The sequence below is a fragment of the Heliangelus exortis genome, chromosome Z, assembly GCF_036169615.1.
Source record: "Heliangelus exortis chromosome Z, bHelExo1.hap1, whole genome shotgun sequence".
NCBI lineage: Eukaryota > Metazoa > Chordata > Aves > Apodiformes > Trochilidae > Heliangelus > Heliangelus exortis.
In genome coordinates, this window is record NC_092454.1 from 73,138,371 (window position 1) to 73,154,907 (window position 16,537).

Here is a 16,537-nt window from a genome sequence, read left to right on the forward strand (position 1 = left end):
AGGATATTATCAAATTATTTCTTCTCACCAACAAAGAGGATTTCCATAACTGAAAATTCCTACTTCCACTTCTGAACAACAACAGCAACAAAAAAAAATAGAAGAAAGGGAATGCATTTGCCTGTTACTGTTGGAGTGGGTGGGACTGCATGCATGACATTAAAAAAAGAAAAAAAAAGTAAATCCTGAGGTTTTGCTTTTGAGAGGAAGAGAGAGAAAACTTGTGACAAGTTTCTTATTAAACCAGAGGAAGAGCAGGGAAGAGATTAAAGCAAGACCTTGTTTAACTGGCTTTATATTAACTTCTAGATTTTTAAAAAACTATCCTAGATAAAAATCTAATTATACCAGAGATTTAAAACTTTCTTTTGTAAATTTGGTGAATGACTCATGAGCTCATAAGCTTGCAGTAGCACTGTTATGCAAGTTATACTAATAAAATATGTATGCTTGGCAAAAATTTCATCTGATCCTGCCAGAATTTTGAGCACCATTTTATTCAGAGGCATCTGACGTCAACTGGTGCCCTTTGAAGATGGAGTATGGTAGGGGAAAATGAGTCTGTGTTTCTAGATTCGGAGGTTAGGTTCCAAGTACCTTGAATTAAAAGTAAATGTACCTACCAAAAGCACCCTTCAATGACTATTAAAAGGATACAAAAGTGTTTCCAAGTAACTTGTTTACATTACAGATAATCCCAGCAAAGCACCCCTGCTCCTGAGGCAGCCACCTCCTGATGCTCCAACCATGTCTCCATTGTCTCCTGCCTCTCTTCCCAACCAGCCCCCTGCACAACTCCACTGCCAGCACCACAGAAATTCCCATTAGGCTTTAGTGGGTTTGTTCAGTGGTGCTGTGAAAGAATGGGGAGAAAATACATCAGAAAACACAATGCAACTTCGAAATTATACAGCCTGTATGCTCCAGAAAGCCTCCAGAAAAACTTATTTTTTTTCTGATTAAATGTAGTAAGCATCTTGGGATGCTTGTAGTAAGACTGACTTGGGAACTCTCAAATGCCTTAGTCATTACTCCAGTAAGAAAGCCCTAATCTGTGTCCAGTAATTCCTGGTCATCTGATTTGTGTAAAGACTTCTATGGAAAAGGACACTGAGGATTTACTCTTAAAAACTGCTCCTCACAGTGATGCCCAGGGACAGGACAAAGGGTGATGGGTACAAGCTGGAGCACAGGAGGTTCCACATAAATACAAGGAAAAACCTCTTCCCTCTGAGGGTGAGGCAGCCCTGGCCCAGGCTGCCCAGGGAGCCTGTGGAGTCTCCTGTGGAGACTTCCCAAACCCACTGGATGTCTGCTGTGTGACCTGCTGGAGGTGACCCTGCTCTGGCAAGGGATTGGATTCCAGGATCTCTCCAGGTCCCTTCCATCCCATCACTTTCTATGAAACCACCAGACCCTGAGAGAGTTTCCATTTAATGAGCTGAACTGCAGGAAATCCCCTTGACAGGCAGGTTAACACCACAGACACCCATGGGAGAAGTGACATGGTGGGAAGATGTTCCTGTCCCTTGTGCCTGCTCAGGCTGAGGTGACAGCAGGGCTGGGGGAGGGTGCCAGAGCAGCTCCAGGCACCTGGCTCCATCTCACAGAATCCCAGGATGTTTAGGTTGGAAGAGCCCTCCAAGCTCATCCAGTCCAACCTTTGACCAACACCAGCATCAACCACTAAACCCTGTCCTTAAGGACCAGCTCCAAATGCCTTTTAAATGCCTCCAGGGATGGGGACTCCACCACTCTCCTGGGCCATTCCAATGCCTGACAACCCTCTCAGTGACAAAATATTTCCTAACATCCATCCTGACATCTCATCAAATCCCAGACTGGTTTGCCCAGCCTGGGGAAGCCTCCAGCCTGCTTCACCCCTCTCCTTGCTCCCTGCCTGATGACAACCTCCTGGAGTCACTGGGATCACCGAGCTGCACAAATGCCATGAACCCCTTGGTGGTGTCAGCTTGTGGCACTCTGGGGGGTGAGGCTGCTGCTGGACCAGAGGGATGTCACCAATCCCGAGCTGTCCTGTCCAGCAGGCAGGTGTGCAGGTGAGAGGGGAACACTGTACCTGCAGGAAGGAGATGTCCAGCCCTGGGATGCGGTTCCTCCAGCACTGCCTGGGATGGGCTGGGCTGCAGCCATGCAGAGGAATCACTGGGGTGAAGGAGCTGGCTGTGTTCTGTTTATAAGGCTCCTCTTGTTTGCCAGAGCTTTAGGGAAACCACTCCTTCCAGGCGATTTCTGCATAAATTTATTCTTAGCTAGTTTAATTTCATAGTAAAGGCTGTAGAGAGCAGAGGGCTGAGAAGCGGGATGCTTGTTCCACAGGAGCAGCAGCCTCAGCTGATGGAGGTACTGCAGGCCTGGACATCACCCCAGCGGTGTGTTTATTTGGGTGAAGATTGGGATATTTCAATGGCTTGATTCACCCAGTTGTTTGGGTGAAGATTCACAGAATGCCAGACTGGTTTGGGTTGGAAGGGACCTTAAAGCCCCCCCCGGTCCCATCCCCCTGCTCTCATGGTCAGGAGCCCCCCCAGCAGCCCAGGGACCCCCCAACAGCCCAGGGTGCCCCCAGGCCCCTCCAACCCGACCCTGAGCACCTCCATCCCCGGGGCGGACACCTCTCAGCAGCAGAAGCCATGACAGGGCAGGCTCCCCGCTGCGGGCCGGGCATCCAAAGGCACCGCATCTCCCGGGGAAAAGCGGAGCGGCCGACATCCATGAGGAGAAATGAGCTGTGCCTTTCCCCCCCTCTCACCCCCCCTTAGAAAAACAACCCAAACACGACGTTTTCTTAAGGAAACTCACTCCTGCTCCGGCCCAGCTCCCTCCCGGAGGCCGCCGCCTTACGCCGCCTTCCCGCCCTTATTCTCAGCCGGGCCCCGAGCCACCGCCGCCGGCCCCCGGGGGCCCCCCCGTGCCCGGCCCCGGCAGGAAGGGGAGGGCCGGGCCGGGTCGGGCCGGGCCGGGCCGTTCTGTTCTGTGGAGGGCTGTGGTGTCGGTACCGCCGCTCCCCGCTTCCCCCCACACCCACCCCGGGGCCGCTCCTTTGCTTCCCCGCGTCCCGCAGCAGCCGCGGGGCAGCCCCCGGCGCCATGTCGGAGCCTGTGACGGGGCGGCAGCCGCTGCCCGCGGCGGTAAGGTGTGGGGCTGAGGGGCGGTGTGTGTCTGGTGTGTCAGGGGAGTTGGGCAGACACCTCCCGGGCTGCCCCGGCCTCCTCACAGCCCCGCTGCGGGGCTCTCTGGGGAGGCGGTGGCTGTCCCGGGCCGGTGCCGCCCCGGGGCGGGCGAGGCTGTCGGGGCGCGGCCCGTGCTGTGTGGGGTGTCGGGCGGTGAGGAGCAGCGGGCGGGCAGCGCCATGGCCTTCGCTCGGTGGTGGTACGCCATGGTAAATCCGGGAGGGGCAGGGACCGGGCTGCGGGAGGACGGGGGGAGCCCGGGGAGGCGGCCCGGGGTGCGGTGCGGTGGGATGGGATGGGGGTCCCCTTGGGTCCCTCCTGGCTGCGGCGTGAGGGTTCAGGAGGGGACAGGGAAAGGGATTTGTGGTGAGTGTAGGGCAGATCGGTGCTTTTGGAAAGGCTCACGCTGTCTGTCGCAGGTCAGGTGAGCACTCGGTGTTGGCTGGAGTTGCTGCTGTAATCCCTTCCGTCTTGACACTGAAAATCGCGGGTTGGTTTTTTTTTTTTTTTTTTTTTCGTGTTCTCGGCTGTTTTCATAACCTGAACAACGCAGGCTCCACAGCTGATGAAAGTGTTCAAAGCCCTTCGTCGCCTAAGGCAGAATTTATATGGGATTGTTTCTACTTTGGGAACAAAAAAACCCCTGTGCATTATGCCTTTTTTTCTTTTTTGTTTCTTATTTCTTTTTTCTTTTTCCTTCTTCTTCTTTCTTTTTATTTTTTTCTTCTTTTTGCTTCTTTTATTTTATTTTGCTTACTTTATTTCATTTTTTTATTTTTTCTCTCTCTTCTTGCTTCTTTTTTTCTTTTTTTTTTTTTTCTTTTTTTTTTCTTTTTCTTTTTTTTTTTCTTTTCTTTTTTTTTTCTTTTTTTTTTTTTTTTTTTCTTTTTTTTTTTTCCCCACAAACATGTTCCTAACTTGCAGGTGGGTGGTTGGAGCAGGCAGGAGTGGTCTTGTCTTGCCAGATGCTCCCTGAGTAAACCACATCACTCTGATGGCCCTGTGCAGTTTGTCTGTGCTTGGCTCAATGCTCATTACTGTGACAAACCTGCATTTGCTTTAAAAAAGTCTGTTTTGTGGTTCGTTAGTCATATGAGGAAGCAGTTGGGCTCTTTGTGGAGTAGTGGGAAAAAAAAAAAAAAAAGTTCTGTTTCAGTTTTTCAGGAAGTGTGCCTTGTGTAAGAGAAAACTTTCAGAGAAAACATCACTTGAATGTGTTTCCTAAACATATAATCAGGTAGATGAAGCCTGCTAAATTGCTAATTGCAGCTTTAAGTGTCTCTGAGAAGTTTGGATCAGTGCTTGGTGATGGTTTTCAGGTGTCATTTTTAAAGTAAGAATCAGTGATGCAGTGTGGTGGGATTGACACAAAGTCAGGAGGGGGAAGGTTTGGGAATTGCTGCACTAGGTGATGAGATGAGAGGAGCTCTGGATCACTGGATCTGGGGTAAGAGAAGGTACAGACACCAGTTCTCCACATGCTCCCATCATTACAGCTGGCACCAGACTAGCACCAGCTGGAGCCCTTCCCTCTCTTGTGCATCACACAGGGCAGTGTCTGTCCAGAAGACATTTTGGTCTAAAGGATGAGTAAGAGAAGCAGGAAAAGTGGGATTGATGGACAGACACACAAGATACTCAGTGGCTGCTCTGCCAAGGTTTTGGCTGTGTATTTAAAAGCAGAGTGGGGTGTGTTTTCACCATCCCCTCCTTGGTGGCAGTTACCCTGACACCTCAGTTTTCTGAGCAGCATCAAAGATCTCCATCTCAGTACCACTTAACAACTGAAAAATAAAAAGGTCAGATTCCTGCCTGTGTGAATGATAACGTCCCCTTTAACATCTGTGGTGCCAAGTGGGGTGACTTCAGCTGAGAGCCTTGCAAGGAGCTTTCCTCCTCACCCAGTTAGCAGGCATGGCATCACTGCAGTCCTCTGAGACACTGCTCAGTGGCCTTGAGCCAGGGGCTTGCTAATGCTGGTGGGGCTCCTGAGGTTAAGAAAGAATTTCTTGACCTTTAGTTGAGTCTGATTTTTGCAAGCCTGGCCCATGAGAATGTGGTTGAGAGTTCATCTGGCAGCATTTTTCTCTTTGCTTTCCACCTAGGCCACTTGGTTTCTATTTGATGAACCCCTTTGGATCAGAAGCTCAAGCTGTGCCAGGACATTTCTGTGCACTGTGGAACAGGGTGAAGATGTCAGGATAAACTTCCTTGCTCATGATGCTGCTTTGTGTGTTTTTTTGAAGATGGGATTATGGGTGGGTTTGTGTGTTACGTTTTTAGTCAAGTTGGGAAATATTTTGGGCCAACTTAACAGCTATAAGGAGTTGTTAGCTGGTTAAACTAGACATGTGACTTGAAGTGTGTGCCCATGGTTGTGTGACAGAGCTGGAGCTGATTTTCTCAGGCAGATGGCACAGGAACAGGAGTTGGACCTGCTGATCCTGATGGGTCCCTTCCAACTCAGCATATTCTATGAGTCTTAGTTTGCCATTGTAAGGAAACATCAGCAGGAAAAGGAGACAATGCCCAAAGGAAAAGTCAGCTCTGTCATCCAGTTGGGAATGTAGTGGAGGAAGGCATGCATGCTTTCCCAGAAAAACTGAGCTTAGTCTCTTGCTAAGGAGAATGATTTGTTTGCTTTATTTATACAGGGTTGTTCTGGCTTTTTTTTTTTTTTTTACTAGAAGTCTCAAAGCTTGGAAATACAAAGCAGAAAAAGCTGTTGAAGGGCATTTTTTAGATGCTCATTTCATATTCACAGCTTCAGCTGTTCAGGGAACCAGCGTGGTCTTCTCAGAAGGTGCATTAATTAGGAAGTTGTGCTTTCCAGGGTTACTTCCCCTGGATGGCAGACTTTCAGGTGAGGCCAGAGAGTTATCAGCTCTTCATGTGTACACAGTGTGTGACTCCAGCTTACAGGATAAAAAAATTACTTCAGGCCATACATGCTTTGTTCCTAAAATAAACAATGTTTAGCCTTTGAGTCAAAGTCTTGTAGGTGCTGTCTGAGGGAGACTTCTGGAGGGAAGCTGGCATGCATTTGATCTCTCTCCACCTTTTTAGGGTGGAGACAGTCGTTTTAGGGGTGACACAGTCGTGGTTCTTTTCCTGGTCCATTCCTTCTCCTCTCTGGCCAGTGCCCTGGGGTCCCTCAGGGATGTGGGGTAGTGTTGTGAAGCCAAGGCTATCAGTTCAGGAGAGCCCAGTCACCAGTTTTGCTGGAGCTCTGGAGCCTTATAGCCATGGTGGCTCTGGATTTACCATTTTGTCAGCAAAAGCACACTCCCATTGCTTTTACTGGTATGTATGTGCTTATATTGTGGCAGTAAAAAAACCAGATAACTGGGGTAATTGTGTCTGGGCTGGGAAGTGCTGTTATGGGACAGTGAATCAAGTAGTCTCTCACCTGTAAAGATAACCTGTGGAGCTGGTTTTCTCTCTGAAGAGGCACAGCTGGGACATCAGAATAGCATTCTCAGTTTAAAAACTTGTCATATATCTTAGTCATGCCCCAACTCATTTTAAAAACTTGAATCACTAGAAGTTGTCTACAACAATTTTTAAAATTCTTGTCATGCACCACCATAATCAGAACAGATTAGAGACATGCTGGGTTTTTTTACTTCTAGTTTTATGTGTTTGTTCAGCTATAGTATTCTCCCAGCCCATCTTCTGATGTGTTTGAACACATTACTCCTGTTGAAGATAGTGCAGTGATTCATGGATCATTACTTTCTCCCTATAGCCATGTAAAGAAAAATCTGTAGGAACTCATTTAGTGAGTTAGCAAATTTCGCCTCCTGCTGCTCAGTCTCAAAACAGAAGGGAATAAATGTGTCTAAAATCATCACTTTACTTAACAAAACAAACCAGACATGAATCCTCACTCATGTGGGGAGTGTGATGTGGGGAGTTACAGTAGCTGAGATATTAGATAATAATTATTTTCAGTTGCCTTTTATACTAGTGGTAAAAGTTCTTCCTTTTGGTTTTATTCTAGAGATTAGACAATATGTTTTTCTTCCAGGGGGGTGTATTCAGTACTTTTCACAGATGCAGAGAGTAAGTCATGTTCTGGATGCCAGTGTGCATGCTGAACAAACTCCTTCTGTATACACTGGTGCACAGAGGAAGCAAATGGGATTGCACATCAGCTTAGATCAAAGCAAGAGGTTTGAAATCCTGAAAGGGATGAATGATGCAGGAGGTCTGGGGAACCTGGCAGACCTGTATTTCCTAACGTGTTCAGCCTGTGCCTGAACTGTTATAGCATTAAACTTTGTTTTGTCTAATCACAGCAGAATTCTAGAAACCCTGGTAACAGCTTTCTGTCAGGTCAGGGGGATAGGAGTAATGAGCATTTTAATGATCAGAGGAAGGCTCAAGTGCTGGAATGGCAGCACATGCTCATGACTGCTCACACTGTGTTGGTCTCTCTGAGAGCTGCTCAGTGTCTGGTGAAGCCTGTGGGACTGGCAGCACTTCCAAAACAAGTACCAGAGAGTGCTAAGCTGGTGAGGGATGAGTGATAAGCTTAATATCTTCCAGATACTGCTTTAGAACAATCATGTTTATGTGCACTGCCCTGGAAGCCATGCCTCAGCAACTGTGATTTCTCTTGAAGTTATCCAGCAGGTCATTTAGAAATCCTGCCTGTTAGTGAGAAGGAAAACTCATAATGTGCTCTTGTCTTTCTTGTTGGGGTAGGAGAAATTAATCACCCACACACTGAAATCTTTGGGAATTTCTCTACACAGAAGGTATGATTCAAGATCTTAGTAACTCCATGCCTGTTTTCTCTACTTACAGCATGGTGACAAGAAGGCAACTGGAGCTTCTTCCAAACCAGAGGAGGAAAAAGCAGAAGCAGCAGAGGTAAATGCAAGTGTTTGAACATATTAAGAGGAAAAGTTGGTGTTGAATTTACATGCAGGCAGTTTTTCTTGCTTTGGTAGCAAGGTTACTGCTTTCAGATAATGAGCCAGTGGTGGCAATCACTCATTCATTCCAGAAATTTATAGTTTCGTCTTGTGCAGCTGAGCACAATGCTGAAAGTTCTTGTTTGCTCTGCTCATCCTCTCACAAATACTTCGTGCTGGTATCAGTGGGAATTACCTCTGATGTGCCTGCTCTGCAGGGCAGGGGTGCTGTGGCACATCTCTGGTGGTCCTGGTTTTTGATTGTCCAGAAGGAGCTGTCAGGTGTGTGCGCTGTGTTGCTTTCCACCTCATGGGCATCCTGACTTGTCTTCCAAAGATACACATCCAAACTAAAATACAGATGGTACTTGTCTGGAACACCTCCTGACACACTTGCAATTACGTAGTCAGTGCTATGTTTTAGAAAAAAACCCACTTATTTTTTTAAAATACTGCCTCCTTAGAAGTGCCAGTGATGGCTGTTAGTTTCCTGAAAATCCAGCAGCAGCTCTTCCCTGGAGAAGGCTGGCAGCAAGTGCAAAAAGAGAAGAATTGGTAGAAACTTTTTACCCTTTGGCTGTTTGTTGTCTTCACATGTCAACCACTGACACTGGTGAGCCAGAAATAGGTGTGCCTGATGCTTTGTTCAGAGCAGAACCTATTTGGAAAATAACTTTGTCTGGGCTGTGGTGTGTTTAACTCCTCTGCAAGTCAAGGTCAGTGAATGCTTTTATTACCATCCTCTCAAGCAGATGATTAAAGTAATTACCTTTTTTTCCTGTCTAAATACCAAGGAAGGCTTGATTAGCCTGGGAACATGTTCTCTTCTCCTCTCTAGACAGTTTAGTGTTTTCTTAAATAGCATTGCTCTTTTATACCCTCTTATTTTAATGCTGAATTGTTCCACTGCGTGTTGTTGCTCTTAATATAGAGCTGCTGAATTTTGTGGTCAGGGTGGGAGGTGAGACCTGTACTTTGGGTTGTGGAGTTACTGTTTCTGACCTCTTGCTTAGACCTGTTGCTAGCTAGGAATAGGCTACTAAGCTTTTTGTTCTTATGAATTTTTGTCCTTGGTGTGTGTTTCCTCATGTACTTGTTTCACTGACTCTACAATGTCCAAAAGTGAAAGCAGATCAAAACACTTTTCTTTAGGCCCATGGGATGACATTAGCTCCACCATGGGTCACATCTGCCTCCAAAACACTCTGATTTATTTAGGCAGTTGAGTAGCAACTCAGAGCCTTTGTACAGGTTTCCCAAGAATCTGCAGAGTTACATTTGTGTTTTGAAGTTGGAGGTTTTTCCTGTAGTCTTCCAATTTTGAAGCAGAAATTCATAATCTGTAGATAGCTGTGGGCAACCATGTCTAGAGAGTATAGAGTTTTTTTGCCTCCATGCCAGGTAAGCTTGGAGGAACATTTTGTAAGAATGACCAGGAAATATGGAGGTCTTTGCAGAGCTTGTATTCTTACTGAAGAGAAAAATCTAAAAGCTCATTGTTTCTCTATATATACCAATAAATGACTCTTTGTTTCAGATTTGTGGGTGTGTAGTCCTAAGGAGTGAGAAGGAGAGAAGCTTTGAAAAGTAAAGGTAGGAAGGGGCTGACAGAGGTTTGAGTAGCAGGTGCTAATCAGACATGAAGGAGAATTCACAGTTAGTACATTAAGGTGTGGAATGGGCTTCTTAAGCCTTTCCCTCTCTGAGACCTGAAAGCAGATTGGAAGGAATTTCACTGTGCACAGAAGCTGCTTGCTAAGACAGGCACTTGCAGAGGTGCTGAGGGGATTAAATGGCTCCATAAGTTTTTTCAATTTCTAGCATTATGATGTAGTGAAATAAAATAAAATATGCAATAAAAGATGTTAGGAGCTACCAGAGTGAAGCTGATCTGTTTAAGGACACTGGAATCAGATACAGTCACTTTTCCCTGCTCTGGCAGGGGGTTTGGACTCAATGATCTTTCAAGATCCCTCTCAGTCCCTAACACACTGTGATCCTGTGGTAAGTTCCTTGAGGAAGCATTAACTTTTTTCCCCAGTTCCTTACTATTCATCTCTTACACAGTGCTTTCATCTTTAGATCTTAAAGCAGTGTATGAGGGACAGCAGAGACATTATCTGAGTGAGGTGGATGAGATGTGGGAAGGGGGAGGTGCTGAAGCACAGAACTGGGGCTGCATTACTTTGGGTCATCCAGGAGAGAAACCAAGTCCTCAGCTGGACCGTGTACTGCATGATGAGCAGATCCTCAAAGCTCAGAGGGGAAGCCATACCTCACTGCTCCCTCTGGAAGATGGAGCAGGCTTCTCTTCCTGCATGGTATCCTTAGCAGCCGCAGCTTCTGTCTGCTCCTCACTTAAATCCTCTAAAACCCATTGTGTTTAACAACACTGGAGTGGCTGATACTGAAGTCAGACAGGTGGAGCTTGCTGGCTGGCAGGGGCAGACAGGCTGCAGGTGAGTTCAGCAGTTGTTTCCAGTGTTGTGCTTGTTGGCTGTCTAGTTTGGAAAGTAGAGGATGCACAGAGTCCAGCCCTGCTTCACTTCCCAAGGGGCCCTGCTGCTGTCCCCACCAAAAGAAGGACATAGTTCTGTTGGAACCAGCTTATGGGGTGGCTTCAGCACCTCACTTCCTCATGTCCAAACACACAGATCTGTTGGGATTCTGGGTCCAGAGGAGGCCACAAAGATGATCCAGGGGCTGGATGGAGCAGCTCTGCTCCCAGGAGAGGCTGAGGAGCTGGGATTGTTCAGCCTGGAGAAGAGGAGACTCCAGGGGGAGCTTAGAGCTGCCCCCCAATCCCTGAAGGGAACCTCCAGGAAGGATGGAGAGGGACTTTGCATCAGAGTGTCCAAGCAGAGGAGAAGGGGAAATGGATGGAAAGGGCAGGAGAAGAGGTTCAGGCTGGATCTGAGGAAGAAGTTCTTCATCAGGAGGGTGCTGAGACTCTGGAACAGATTGCCCAGAGAAGCTGTGGCTGCCCCCTCCCTGGAGGTGTTCAAGGCCAGGTTGGATGGGGCTTGGAGCAACCTGGGCTGGATGAGAGGTGTCCCTGGGCATGGCAGGGGGGTTGGAGGGGGTGAGCTCTGAGCTCCCTCACAACCTCAGCCATCCTCTGGTTCTCTGATTCTCACTCTCCTCAGTGGCCAGAAAGGTAAAGCTTATCTCAGGGCTATGGTTCCAACTCTTCCTTTTAGAACACCACATTTATTATGTTTCATTTCTGAAAACAGAAGCTTAAGATGGTTCAGGGGCTATACACCCATTTTTCTTCAGCCCTGATCCTTCACAGGAGCCTGTGGTAGTTACTGGGAAGCCCCTTGCTTACCCTGGCACTCCAGTGCCATTGCATTGAGCACACCAGAGAGGTAATGTGGAAAGGTTTTGGAGCAGGTTGGACTGTGGTGCCCTGCTTCAGAGGGCCACGTTGTCTTTGCAAGACTGATCTCTGCCACTTCATTCCCTAATTACAGTAGCAAAAGAAAGATGTTGTTGTACTGCTTTGCCTCTTTTCAGAAGTGCTGCACAAGCTTCAAGTCTGGGAAGGCTGGAGGATCTACTTGAAACATGAGTGGTCAGCTACAGGTTGGGATTCACATAATGTCTCAACCTAATGATGAGCAACTGAATGTTTATCTGTAGGTTGTGTCCTGTAGAAACAGGCAAAAACTGTGCTGGAGGAACAGTGTTGGAAACTGGTGTGTTCCAGTACATGACAGGAGGAAGATACAGACAGTTCCTCATCAGTGGAAGTCTGTGGATGTTGTGGGTGTGTTTGGACACTGCTCAGGATCAAAGGCTCAGGTCCCAGAGTGTCCCTTAACACTTTATGTCTTGGCTTTCAGATCTTCACATCTGTTGAATTCACATTATAAGGAGACTTCTTAGGAAGCTAAATCAGCTGTAATGAAATGTTTTCATTCCTCGTGCATGTGCTTGGTAGATGTTAACAGAAGAGAAATGATTGTGGTTGGAGCTGGTGGTTGCTTATGCACTTGGCTCTGTTGCATGCATCTGCAGCTGGGATGCACCTGCCACCCAGTAAATGGAGTGATGTGCTGCAGTTTTCCTACATCAGACCCTCTGTTTTCTCACTGTGATCTGACATCATGGTCCTGAGCCAACATCTGAAATTGTCAGGCCTGTGAAAAAGGCAATTTCCTTTCTTCTCCTTCCCTCCCAGTCTGCCAAGGCTTTTAGCAGTTTTGTGTGTAAAGTGCTAGCATGTGATGATGGACAGGCAGCTGGTGGGGTTTTCCACTGCCCCTCATCCTGGCATCCTCTTCAGCTTACATGGGCCCTTCCACCAATTTCAGATCACTCCAGGCTTTGCATGCCATCACAGCATTAGTGCTCTAGAAGCTTCTGGATGCTAAAATAGAAATACTTTCAGGGGTAGATTAGGAAAAAAAAAATCCCCAAGGAGAGACACAGGACAGTCTATTAAATACACTGAAGCCAAGAAGTCCCTGGGCCACAACTGCTTGACTCTGTGAGTGTGCTTGGAAGGAGCATCAACATGACCTGTATCCATGTCACTGGTTTTGTTTTCTTTTTTCTATGCTGCTGCCTTCTAGAGGCAGGGAAAAAAAAGGGGTATGTGACACTTAGGACCCATTAAGTCAGGTTTTACATTGTAGTGACCTGCAGGGTCCAGCTGCACTGTTGTTGAGCAGTTTTCAGCATCACCCCTCCTGAGGGCTGCCCCAGGGTGCCATGTGCTGTGGTACATAACCATAAATGTAACTCACAAACCAAATTCATAAACCCTTGTGTGGGAGGGTGCAGTGAACCCCCCACCTTTGATTCAGATGGGCAGCATATAATCTTGAGTGACCTTTTCCTGAGCTTCTGAGTCATTCTTAAAAGTTTTTATCCTGTGCATTGCTGGTGCCTCAATGTAAAAAATGTGGTATTTAAAGGAAGAGCAATTTATTCCAGGAATTTGAAGCCCCAGCTTGGAGCTGTTTTACCAGATATGGTATGAAGACCCCCCCTGAGGTGTCCAGCCATTCCTAGTCCTGCTTCCCAGCAGTGCAGACAAAGTATGTGCTGATTGCTCAACTCACTGCTTTTCACTGAGCAGGAAATACATTCTTTACTCTGAAGGGAGGACCATGATAATTGGCACTGAAGCATTGCTGTCTTTTTAGAATTTGATTCATTGCTCTGACATCAGGATTTCTGTGATAGCTTTTAGAACAAAAATAGGTTAGAGTGCCCAGAACTGGTCTGAACAATGGAAGTGCATAAATAACTTTGATTGGAGCCTTTGTGAGGTTTCTTTCTGCGTTGGTAACAGATTACATATTTTAAACATCATTGTTTGTTGGGTTTTTGTCCACCCCCTCTACCTCGTAGGTGAGTGTGACCCTGACCTGCTCGGGGGAGGAGAAGAGTGGTTCTGAGAAGTACAGCACCAGCTTGTTTGTCTGCTTCCTTTTCATCTCTGCAGCTTCTTTTGACAAGATACAAAAGATTTCTCAAGAACAATGCTATTTCGGAGAAAGCTTGGCACTTACTGGAGCTGTCATGGTGTGAGGCTCTTCTTGCTGTAGGAGGAAATAGATTAAGATTCCTGCTCAGGCAGTTGTTGAATGGAAGGCTGAAAGGTGGAGGCTGAAATGCTGCTCAAGGTTCTCAAAAGCATTTCCAGAACAGAGGTTGCACATTGCTTCCTCACGTGATTTTTTTTTTTCTTTAAGCAACTGTCCTGTTTGCATCCTCATTACAATATTATGGTGAACACTTGAATGTTATAGTCCAAATTAAACAGTTTTTCTGTATTTTTACACATCTGGTCTTAATTCATGTCGTCACTGAGGAAATCTACATACCATAGGGATATGTATTTTATCTCCCCTTTATTAAACATGAGGGAATTAGTATTCCACTCTGGAACAGTGTTTTGACTTTTTGATTTGAACCACTGCTAATAGTGAAGAGGAGGTTATGACACAGTATGCCACAGCTTTTTTTCCTTCACATTCAGTTCTCTACAGGCTCTTGATTCTTCTAATTCATTCTGTAAGGAAGCTATGCTTTGATAATTCATTGTCAGGTTGGGGAGTACAGCTGCAAGCTGATTCTTCAGCTCCCTGTGTCTTGAGATTGTCACAGGAAAAAAATAAAATAGCCTTCCACTCCTTGGTGGGGGAGATGGGAACAGCTCTGATGGATTTGTTGATAAAGAGTGTTCAAGATGGTTTGCCTGGAGACAGCATTGTGGGGAAGATGCTGGAAAGCACATAACATCATTATTTTAATGGGATGATTTTAAAGAAGGATGAACCTTGTAGCATGATGTGGCCATTTTTTTTTCTTTTTTCTGCTGTTACAGATGATGAAAGGGGTAGATATCAAAGAAGTTACTGTTGAAAGATGACCCTGGGAACTGAAATGTGTTGCTCTACTTTGCCCATCATGGGCAGTACTCAGTAAAGAATACTGATTTGATGCCATGGCTGAACTTTCCACACACCTCACCTCCAGGCAGTCTTTCTCTGCTCCAGAGAAGTGGTTGCTTCTTTTTCTTCTCTCTCTCCAACTTGTACATTTATGGCTGTTCCACTTGCCATTTAACAGATAAATGTTTGTGTGGACAATTTTTTGTTTGTGCTGTTTAATTGATTAATTGAGTTAATTGATTAAGATTGAGTTCTAAGAACTCAATGCTTAGAACAAGGATTTATCTCACTTTTTTATTTATTTTTTTTGTTGTTCATACTGGGGTGGGAGGAGGCTAGCCTTGTGCCTGAACTTTTTGCATGTGTCAAAAGGTGTCATAAAAACTCCTTCTGCAAACTAGCCCTTTATTTGTGGACTTTCAGAGCATGACATTTATGTCAGGCATAGCCTTAGGTACCAAAGGTGAGTCCTGAGCACCGTGGGCCATGAGGTCCTGAACAAAAGCTGTGGTTTGAGCTGAGCTTGAGGTGGAAATGGAGAGCTGGGGTACAGAACCATGTCCTGAACACTGATGGCTCTTCAGAGGTCTGCTCCTCTTGGTGGTTTCCCTTTCTTTTTGAAAAGGGAAAGGTAGTGCTTACAGTTTTCAGTTACTTCAGCAACTTAGCAACTTACTTAAAAGTGGAAGTGTTTGTGGGCTCCTTACTGAGTCTCTGGGTATGTGCTTGGGTTTGCTGATGGCTGAACTTGCAACTACATCCTTCAGCCTGGACAGAGACCCCCAGCCCTGGGCTGGGACTCCAGCAGCTGGGCAGGTCTGTACTGGGCAGTACTGGTCTGTACTGGCCAACCAGACTTCAGGAGCTGTGCAGGAGGGTCCTGGGCTGAAGTACAGGCAGCCACATTCCTAGCATCCCTTTCACCACTATTACACTCTTTCTTTTTTCAACTGGATGTTGTTTTGATTTTGGGAGTGGCCAATACTAAGTGTGAAATCCTGGATGTAAATATCCCATTTTGTGTCAGTCTGTGCTGTTGGGACATTTTTTGTTGATCTTAGGGGGTGGACCACTGCCCCAGGCTGACTGTTGAATGTGCAGCTTTGTTGATGTGAGATGCTCTCATGGTTTGGGGGATAAATCAGATCAGGAGGTGACAATTACCTTAATGACAGAGGTCTCTGAGTCTCCCAGTCTGTGACAGTAACCAGGGTCCCATCAAAAAAACCAAACTGGTGCTTCTCATGCTTCTGGGTTTGCATGCAAGGTTTGCTGGTTGATTTTCTGGGTGTTCTGCAGACTTCTCTGCTTATAGAGAATAATTAAAGTGTGAACAAGTCAGTTGTGCTGTGAATCCTGAGCTTCCACTTACCAGAGGAAATGAACATGTGTTACCCATCTGCTGCTTTCCAAAATCTGGTGGTTTTTCCTTTTTTCATTACTAACAGCTTATTTTCCCTGTTCTTTTGAGATGTGATTTCAGCAGTTGCTGAGTTTTTGCAGTGTTACTTGGTAGTGCTTGATAATCATGGCATTGCATTGCTGAAAAACTAGATGTTCGAAGGGGATGTCAAGGGTTTTTTTTTTCAGTGGCAAGAATATTTATTAACTAGATAAACCATCACTTTGCCCTTAGCTTTGCATCTTTACCTCCCTGCCTGAGATGAAGTGTTACCTTATGTGCTGTCATTCAAGTTATGTCAGTACAGTAGCTCAACCATCTTACTTTCATTGGTAATTTTCATTAAAGTATAGATAGTTACAGTACTTCAGCTGCTAATTAAGATGGAGTTGTTCTGCCACAGGAAACAGCACAGGTTTATGTGCTGTAATTATATCTGTAAAGCAGTAAAAGAGAAGTCTGGGCAAAACTCTGAAATGAGTCTGTATGAATTAAAGTTATATAGGCAAATTTATTTTTTCATAACCTGCTTTGCATAAGATATTCTAGTGGGCTTTTTTTTTAGTGTGCTTTTTAATGTACTTTTTTTCAATTTACAGTTTGACCTGA

General features: G+C 45.9%; 1 protein-coding gene across 8 annotated transcripts in view; it reads left to right on the top strand.

Moving 5' to 3' along the window:
- Positions 1-2,953: 2,953 nt before the first annotated feature.
- Positions 2,954-16,537, top strand: part of CAST (calpastatin) — a 61,027-nt gene continuing 47,443 nt past the window's right edge. For 5 of the 8 annotated variants that reach the window (XM_071729863.1, XM_071729862.1, XM_071729861.1 and 2 more), the window contains exons 1-2: positions 2,969-3,152; positions 8,007-8,072. In XM_071729863.1, coding sequence (XP_071585964.1) covers positions 3,111-3,152; positions 8,007-8,072 — 108 coding nt within the window. In that variant the 5' untranslated portion in view covers positions 2,969-3,110. Of the gene's footprint in view, positions 3,153-3,192; positions 3,404-8,006; positions 8,073-16,537 lie in introns of those variants that run through there. The other 3 variants (XM_071729859.1, XM_071729858.1, XM_071729864.1) reach the window with 2 other exon arrangements.